At 44.6% G+C, this 9,368-nt stretch overlaps 1 protein-coding gene across 2 annotated transcripts; it reads right to left on the bottom strand.

Annotated features, from left to right (window-relative positions):
* Positions 1 to 1,797: 1,797 nt before the first annotated feature.
* Positions 1,798 to 8,688, bottom strand: LOC110497234 (zinc finger protein 180). Of its 2 annotated transcripts, XM_036934071.1 has the most exons (5): positions 7,231 to 8,688; positions 6,902 to 7,145; positions 3,629 to 3,765; positions 3,354 to 3,450; positions 1,798 to 3,153 (listed from the first exon to the last, which is right to left on the bottom strand). In XM_036934071.1, exons 2-5 carry the CDS (start codon positions 7,125 to 7,127, stop codon positions 1,922 to 1,924), a joined length of 1,692 nt encoding a protein of 563 aa, XP_036789966.1. In that variant the 5' UTR covers positions 7,128 to 7,145; positions 7,231 to 8,688; the 3' UTR covers positions 1,798 to 1,921. The 2 variants fall into 2 exon arrangements, with proteins under 2 accessions (XP_036789966.1, XP_036789965.1); XM_036934070.1 differs by having other exon boundaries at positions 6,902 to 8,688.
* Positions 8,689 to 9,368: the final 680 nt, after the last annotated feature.

Raw genomic sequence — 9,368 nt, 5'->3', positions numbered from 1 at the left:
TGCTATTTATTTTAGAATGAGCGGTTGTTCATGTTCAAAGTATTAGCAATTTCTATGAGTGCAGTTATCCTATGAGTTTCCCGCTCTTGAGCGGTCCCCACGCCTTTCCTTAGTCTAACAAGCCGCCATATCAGTTTTGTCCGCTAGGGACTTTTTCTTTGTATCATCTAGTAACCAATGTATGTTTATGTAATTCTGTGATTGATTAAGTTACTTAGTAAATAAATAATTAAGCCAAATGTATATATCGCTTATTCATGATTCTATGCTAGGGTTCGTGCAGATATCCAAAGGTTTGCGATGTTCAGTAATGAGACTGATGAGGTCAAAATTCATTAATAAGCAACTGTTTTGATAAGATATGAAAATATCTGAAGAGTTATATTCCGGAAATTGAAACCTTAAACATGTTCCCGTGGTACCCCGACTTCCTAGTTAATTAAAGTTACATGTTTAGTTTAATCGCAAAATTAAATGACACAGAATTGATTTGATAATATACAGTCTTCACATTTAATGATAGTCAACGACACGACATACTCATTCAAGGGTTTTTCTTTATTTTTACTATTGTCTACATTTTAGAATAATGATGAAGACATCAAAACTATGAAAAAACACATGTAATCATGTAGCAACCAAAAAAGTGTTAAACAAATAAAAAGGTATGTTACCTTTGAGATTCAACGTAGCCACCCTTTACAATGATGACAGCTTTGCACACTATTGGCATTCTCTCAACCACCTTCATGGGATAGTCACCTGGAATGCATTTCAATTAACAGGTGTGCCTTGTTAAAAGTGAATTTGTGGAATTTCTTTCCTTCTTAATGCATTTGAACCAATCAGCTGTGTTGTGACAAGGTATAGAGAAGATAGCCCTATTTGGTAAAAGACCAAAGTCCAAATTATGGCAAGAACAGCTCAAATAAGCAAAGAGGAACGACCGTTCATCATTACTTTAAGACATGAAGGTCAGTCAATTCGGCACATTTCAAGAACTTTGAAAGTTTCTTCAAGTGCAGTCGCAAAAAACATCAAGCCCTATGAGGAAACTGGCTCTCATGAGGACTGCCACAGGAAAGAAAGACGTAGAGTTACATCTGCTTCAAAGGATAGGTTCATTAGAGTTGCCAGCCTCAGAAATCGCAGCCCAAATAAATGCTTCACAGAGTTCAAGTAACAGACTCATCTCAACATCAACTGTTCAGAGGAGACTGTGTGAATCAGGCCTTCATGGTCGAATTGCTGCAAAGAAACCACTACTAAAGGACACCAATAAGAAGACTTTTGGGCCAAGAAAAAATTGACATTAGAACGGTGTAAATCTGTCCGTCTTCGTGAGACGCAGAGTAGGTGAACGGATGATCTCCGCATGAGTGGTTCCCACGTAAAGCATGAAGAAAGTGGTGTGATGGTGCTTTGCTGGTGACACTGTATGTGATTTATTTTGAATTCAAGACACACTTAACCAGCATGGCTACCACAGCATTCTGCAGCGATAAGCCATCACATCTGGTTTGCGCTTAGTGGGACTATCATTTGTTTTTCAAAAGGATAATGATCCAACACACCTCCAGGCTGCGTAAGGGCTATTTGACCAAGAAGGAAAGTGTTGGAATGCTGCATCAGATAACCTTACCTCCACAATCACCTGACGTCAACGCAATTGAGACGGTTTGGGATGAGTTGGACCGCAGAGTGAAGGAAAAACAGCCAACAAGTGCTCAGCATATGTGGGATCTCATTCAAGACTGCTGGAAAAGCATTTCAGTTGAAGCTTCCATATGTGTTATTTCATAGTTTTGATGTCTTCACTATAATTCTACAATGTAGAAAATAGTACAAATAAATAAAACCCTTGAATGAGTAGGTGTGTCCAAACTTTTGATTGGTACTGTATATATTTTTTTAAACAAATTCATTTCAGGAGATCCGGCCTGTGTTTGCGCTGGTGTGACTTCAGATGGTCCAGTTGTTTGAAGCGGAGTCCACATACAGCGCAGCAGTACGGTCTCTCCCCAGTGTGGATACGCTGGTGCACCTTCAAATTGTCTGCCCGTGTGAAGCGCTTGTCACACATAGTGCAGCGGTGAGGTTTCTCCTGCGTGTGAATGCGCTGATGCAGCTTGAGGTTCCAGAGCCGATTGAACTTGTTCCCACAGATGGAGCAGCAGTAGGGCTTGTCTGTGGTCTGGCTGCACTTGTGCCTCTTCAGGTCGGAGAAGGAGGTGAAGCCCTTGCCACATTGGCTGCAGAGGTGGAGTCCCTCTGCCTGGTGGACCCGCTGGTGGACCTTGAGGTTGCAGGCCTGGGTGAAGGTCTTAACGCACTGGGTGCGCGAGTATTGAGGTCCAGACCCTGACTCTGTGCTCAACCCTCTACCCATTTCGTGTTTCTGCTTGTGGGCCTTGAGAGAAACGGAGTCTGGGAAGGTCTTGGTGCATTGATTGCAGGCGTGACACCTCCCCCCTCCTCTCACTCTTCCTGTTACCTGCTCTTGTGAACGATCTCTGAGGTTTAAAGAGTGTCCAAAGTCGTCAGCGGCATCATACAGGCTCTCTGTGTTGTTGTTGTGGGCTGAGCTTCCAGAGTGGATGGAGGTTAGCCCCCTGTGGCCGGCTCTACTACCTGACTCTGGGACACCGTGTTCAGGGTACAAGACGCTGGAGTCCTGCAGGTACCCCTCCTCGTTTATCAACAGGCAGTTCCGTTCTCCCACCTCTGGGTGGGGGGATGGCGTTGGCGACCCCACCTGCTCCCTCTGGCTCTGATGGGGGTCAGGCATGTGGGAGCGATGGTGATGGTCTCCCCCCTCAGACCCTCCCAGGTCCACCTGGTAGTGACCCAGAGCTCCGTAGCTCATCGTCCCCAGACGAGACGGAGAACCAGGAAACCTATCCAGTCCTTCTATGTCTGCAAGATGGCCGCCACCACCACTTCCGTCGCAACCAGACTTTTCAAAGCCGCCCACCAGTTCTTTCATGCTGTAACGAGGACGGTAGAGAGGGTCGGTGGGATCCCCTGCGTCTCCCTCGGGGCCCGGAGGTTTAGGCCCCTGGTCTAGAACAGATCCCCAGTCAGCCTGGCACTGCTGCAGTGCTTGCTCACTGAAACTCTTACTGGGCCCCGAAACGTCCGAACCGTCGGCCCCTGAAGAACACAGGAGACATGAGGCATTGGCAATAGTAGAAACTGTAGTAGAGTAACTAACACTCAATTTGAACTTAAAGTTTCAAGTTGCCTTGATATAATACCAATGACAACGTATTAGAAGCTACTCTCCTTATCATTCTCATCATCATAAAGGTTGGCTATTTTCTGTTATGTTTGTTGTAAACTCCTCAACTGACCATCCAAGCAGAACTCCCATCTCTCCCGTAGCTCAGTGTTGTGGAGAGGCTCCTCTTTCAGCAGACTGTCCAGCTTCTGACTTCCGACCTCTGTGGACTGGAAGAGGAAATGAATGAGTCGATTCTGACTAAATGATGGATAAACTGACAGTGACTGAACAGAGCTGACATGATGGTCCCCTATTCTTCCTGACAATCAGTTCTAATCTGTTCTGCACAGTACATTTTTATCTGAAGGTTCTATAACACTGGTGTTTATTCAGTCCCCTACTTACCTCAGAGGTTCTCCTAGGGCTGATGGCCTCAGCCTCCTCCAGGTCATGGAAGGTTGTTTCCCCGGCCACGCCCCCACAGCTGCTCCACTCCTCCCCTGATACCTTCTCCTGCTTCAGGCCACACCCCCTCTCCACACCTGGCCACAGGTAAACAAAGAGAACATTTCATTTCAAGTAAAAGGAACGGGCCTAGATTGAAACAACAGACTGAGCAGATCAGAGTGCGATGACGGGTAAGTGTAAAAATGTCTCCAGAATAGAAACCAAGTAAAAGTACCTATAAATGTACTTGTTCTTTTGAGAACCATGAGTCAGTCAGCAGTAGTGAGTGCTCTGAAGTTGAGCCAGACCAGGGTGAAGTAGTGCTCTGAAGTTGAGCCAGACCAGGGTGAAGTAGTGCTCTGAAGTTGAGCCAGACCAGGGTGAAGTAGTGCTCTGAAGTTGAGCCAGACCAGGGTGAAGTAGTGCTCTGAAGTTGAGCCAGACCAGGGTGAAGTAGTGCTCTGAAGTTGAGCCAGACCAGGGTGAAGTAGTGCTCTGAAGTTGAGCCAGATAAGGGTGAAGTAGTGCTCTGAAGTTGAGCCAGACCAGGGTGACGTAGGCGCTCTGAAGTTGAGCCAGACCAGGGTGAAGTAGTGCTCTGAAGTTGAGCCAGACCAGGGTGAAGTAGTGCTCTGAAGTTGAGCCAGACCAGGGTGAAGTAGTGCTCTGAATTTGAGCCAGACCAGGGTGACGTAGGCGCTCTGAAGTTGAGCCAGACCAGGGTGAGGTAGGCGCTCTGAAGTTGAGCCAGACCAGGGTGAAGTAGGCGCTCTGAAGTTGAGCCAGACCAGGGTGAAGTAGGCGCTCTGAAGTTGAGCCAGACCAGGGTGAAGTACCTGTGACTACAGGTGTGGTAGACATTCAGAGATGATTTTGGACCGGTAGGAGCGGCCGACCCGTGTGTTGTGTCAGGTTGGGTAAAGGACAAACTGGGAGCGGTTACATATGTGACAGATCCGAGAAGTTGAAATGTTTTGAGTTTTTGTGCTTCCTCCGCCCAAAGGCAGGGGGCGCTGCACATCACACGTTTCAACTTGTGTCGTGCTTTGCTCTCTGGAGCAGGACACCACTCAAAGGAGTGACCAGTAGAGGTGGATCAGATGAAAAGGAATACTCCTAGTATTTGTGACGCCCGCCGTTTGGTGAGTTGTAGACCCGATGGCAATGGTGAAACAGAGTTTCTACCTGATAAAGGTCAGGTTAGGTTATATTTGATATTCTGTAAGGGCCCATGTTCCGAACATGCTATGGTGCTTTAGGTGTCAAGGATTTGGATATTGCAGCAGTGTGTAGAAGGGACCGTCCACAATCTCAGAAGTGTGCTGGAGGGTGTAGTCAGACAGTGTAACAAAGGGATAGAGAAACACTGTGTCAACTCTGGGGACACCCATGCAGCTGGGGATCCCAAGTGCCCTGTGAGAGAGACGGGTTGAGATTGCCAGAGTTCAAAAGGGACAAAATGTTTCCTATGCTGAGGCAGTGAAAAGAGTAGAGGATAGCCCAAGGATACCACCCCATCCTCCCAGGCCGACCGCCAGGTGTAGGATCTTTTAGAGCCAAAGTAGTGGGATGGGGTGGTGGGTTTCTGAAGATAGTGTATAGGTGCAGGGTTAGATGGTGGTGCAATTTAAGATATTCCCCTTCCTCGTTTCCCTTTTTTTTTGTGATCAAAATCTGCAATCTGCAATCCGACCGGCAGCAATCTAGTCTGCCGGAAAAACACACGAAGAAGAAGTAGTAAAAGGAAAGGAAAGAAACAGTGTGACTAATGGAGTCTCCTCACATCAGATAAAGGAAAGGAAACATGTTTATTAAGATGCCACCACCAATTCAACTGTCTGGTCAGTGATCACCAAATGATGGATGCTAAACACTACAGCAGCCCCACTAGTGACTCCTTCATATATACACTGAAAGCACAACAACATTAGGAACACCTGATCCTTCTATAACCAGGTGATATTCCATACTTACAAAACGGTCGCTGATAGTGAGCATTTCCACCTGACAGGTGTGGCATATCAAGAAGCTGATTAAACAGCATGATCATTACATAAGTGCACATTGTGTTGGGGACAATAAAAGGCCACTAAAATCTGGAGTTTTGTCACACAATGCCACAAATTGGCATGCCACGAATGTCCACCAGAGCTGTCGCCAAATAAATGTAATGTTAATTTCTCTACCATATGCCATTTTTTAAAAATTTGGCAGTACGTCCAACCAGCCTCACAACCACAGACCAGGCACTCTGACAGCTGATGAAACTGTGGGTATGCACAATCGAAGAATTTCTGAACAAATTGTCAGAAACCATCTCAGGGAATCTCATCTGCGTGCTCGTCGTCCTCACCAGGGTCTTGACCTGACTGCAGTTCGGCATCGTAACAAACTTCAGTGGGCAAATGCTCCCATTCGATGGCCACTGGCACACTGGAGAATCATACTCTTTCAACTGTACTGGGCAGATGACAGACAGCGTGCATGTCGTTGTGTGGGCGAGCGTTTTGCTGATGTCAACGTTGTGAACAGAGTGCCCCATGGTGGTGGTGGGGTTATGGTATTGGCAGGCATAAGCTACGGACAACGAACACAATTGCATTTTATCGATGGCAATTTGAATGCAGAGATACCGTGATGAGATTCTGAGGTCCACTGTTGCGCCATTCATCCGCCGCAGTCACCTCATGTTTCAGCATGTTAATGCTTGGCCCCATGTCGCAAGGATCTGTACACAATTACTGGAAGCTGAAAATATCCCAGTTCTTTCATGACCCGCACACTCAGATATACCACCCATTGAGCATGTTTGGGATGCTCTGGATCGGCGTGTGTACGACATTGTGTTCCATTTCCCACCAATATTCTGAAAATTTGCGCAGCCATTTTCTGAGGAGTGGGACAACATTCCACAGGCCACAATCAACAGCCTGATTAACTCTATGTGAAGGAGGAGCATCGCACTGCATGAGGCAAATGGTGGTCACACCAGATACTGACTGGTTTTCTGATCCATGCCCCTACCTTTTTATAATGATATCTGTTACCAACAGATGCATATCTGTATTCCCAGTCGTGTGAAATCCATAGATTAGTGCCTAATGAATTGATTTCAATTAACGGATTTCCTTCTGTTTACTGTAACTCAGCAATAACTTTGAAATTGTTGCAGGTTGCGTTTATATTTTTGTTGAGTAGATATATTGTCTTTAAAAGTCTCTCACTCCTCACCTGTCTGTGAGGTTCCAGAGCTTGTCTCCACGTCAGCTCTCCCACAGTCCGCACACTTCCCCCTCTGGCCTCCCTCTCTATCCCTCTCCTTGCGACTGTTCTCCGACCACTGCAGCCGCTTCTTCAGTGACTCGACCTGCTCCCGGTTCCGGAACACCTCCTCCAGGAAACTATCCTCCACCAGCCTGGTGATCTCGTATATGGCTGACTTAAGGACCGTCTCCATGACCCCGGAGAGCTGAGACTGGAAGGTTACGATGGCTTCAGACATCATGGCAAACTGTCTATGTGTAACTAGATACAGTTATGAGACCGTAAAGTTGACCTACTTTTGTTCAGGTTGGTCAGTGTTACGATCCAGTCTATCAAAATGATATGAAGCTAGCTCATTAGCTAACCTTAGCAGAAAAGATACTGGTAACTAAACCGCTTTTGCCTCCCCCAATAACTGTCCTATTGCAATTGTTTTACCATTTTGAGATATAAGCTGTAGTACTTACTGTATATGAGGCTATTCTAATAAATATAAATACCAGATGTAATGAGAGAAAGTAAGGCTATGGTAGTTGGCATGCTACTTAGCTAGACAGGCAACACAAAAAGCATCCATTAAAAACAGTCGAACTTCCGGAAACAAACCAACGGGTTGGATAGTGGGACAATCTACATCGGAACTCTCTTTACTGGAGTAAAAAGACAACCTTTATTTAAGCAATAGCTTTGTATGTTACACGTTTACTGTTGACGTTCAACATCAGATATGATTATATATTAGGATACAGACTCTTACAGTTTTTATTGTATACATTGTAATATATATATATATATTAGTTATTACATCACACGAACATTGTACAAAACCAAACAATATACAAATATCACAAATCATTTTGACAAATACTGTGGACAGTTCTTTGACAAATTGCTATTTATACCTTTCAGGGATGATAAATAATATTCTAAATAGATTAGAAAAATATTGAAACGTTTTATTAAACTTATTTTAATGGATGTAACATTTTCCCAATAAAATGAAAACAATAAAATTAATGTATTGACAGTCACTTCGCATGTATGTAAAATAAAAAAGATAACATTTGGTAATGCGTACAGGTTTACCCATTTTATCGCTAATGTATATTTTCATACCTGGCAAAAATATTTCGCTATGAAAACAATCAGAAAATAAATGCCCTATAGTCTAATTTTCCAATTCACAAAAGCTACACTTATTTTCTACATTAATTGCATATTTAGAAATAAGACTATTACAATGATAAAATCTGTAAAGAATCTTGTAAGAAACGTCTCTTACTTTATTAGTTATCAAATATGTGGATTATGTGAAATGGGAACGCGGAAAAATACGACGTCAATTCATGCCGTCAGTGATCTTCAGGTCAGAGCTCTATAAAGAGGCCCGAGTTGGAATTCCGAGTTGAATGACCGTTCAAATCGATTTTTCAAAGTCGGAGCTAGTTTTTTATTTATTCTTCGATGAGGTTTAACAGCCGGTTGGCATCCAATATGCTGCATTACCACCACTTACTAGACTGGAGTACAACTCCTTTATACTTTGCTTGAAAATAACAATAAAAAACAACCCTACTCCACTATTTAAATATATTTAGTCCTACCTCATGCCAACAACCTGAAAGAGACATTACCACTTCCCTCCCCCTTGATCCATCTTCCTCTACTTTCTTCACTGCCTCAGCATAAGACAACTTCTGCACTACCTCAACCTGCCTCTCATGAACGGGACATTTCTGATCCCCAGCCCCATGGGCACCACTACAATTAACACATACCACTACTTTCCCCAATGCTACACATTCCTTTATCACATGCCCTTCTGCACACTTCTCACACCTAGGACCCTCCCTCCTACACACTGCTGCCACATGCCCTTCTGCACACTTCTCACACCTAGGAACCTCCCTCCTACACACTGCTGCCACATGCCCTTCTGCACACTTCTCACACCTAGGAACCTCCCTCCTACACACTGCTGCCACATGCCCTTCTGCACACTTCTCACACCTAGGAACCTCCCTCCTACATACTGCTGCCACATGCCCATAAGCTTGAAACCTGTAACAATGTAATGTATTCGGTACAAAAGCTCATACAGGATAACTTGTATATCCTAACATCACTCTGTCGGGCAAAGACTTATCAAAACTCAAAAGAACAGACAATGATGCTTCTATTTCACCACCCTGTCTGTGTCGCACCAAACAACGAGCATCTTCCCCTTCAGTTGGTCAACTTTTATATTTACTGCTACCCCAGTAATCTCTCCTTTCAATAGCCCCGTTTTCTCTTGAGAGCGAAACAATTCAAATGTCTTGCCACCATTCGTTTAACGCCGACCGCCTTCTCCCTCTGACCAACATAAACACAAACAATTATCACAAGACCATTTCTGGTTACCTTCACCGATTCCACAGTACCCAACTCTGTT

This window comes from Oncorhynchus mykiss, chromosome 10 (genome assembly GCF_013265735.2).
Source record: "Oncorhynchus mykiss isolate Arlee chromosome 10, USDA_OmykA_1.1, whole genome shotgun sequence".
NCBI classification, from domain to species: domain Eukaryota; kingdom Metazoa; phylum Chordata; class Actinopteri; order Salmoniformes; family Salmonidae; genus Oncorhynchus; species Oncorhynchus mykiss.
This window is presented reverse-complemented; position numbering and strand designations above follow the sequence as displayed.

What these genes read in the sequence shown, in the direction of transcription:
- LOC110497234 (XM_036934070.1), bottom strand. Translation starts at nt 7,175, where the DNA reads ATGATGTCTGAAGCCATCGTAACCTTCCAGTCTCAGCTCTCCGGGGTC. An exon ending in GCCCTAGGAGAACCTCTGAG is followed by an intron (nt 3,451 to 3,628) that starts GTAAGTAGGGGA and finishes TTCCTCTTCCAG; the next exon opens with TCCACAGAGGTCGGAAGTCA. An exon ending in ATGGGAGTTCTGCTTGGATG is followed by an intron (nt 3,154 to 3,353) that starts GTCAGTTGAGGA and finishes TGTGTTCTTCAG; the next exon opens with GGGCCGACGGTTCGGACGTT.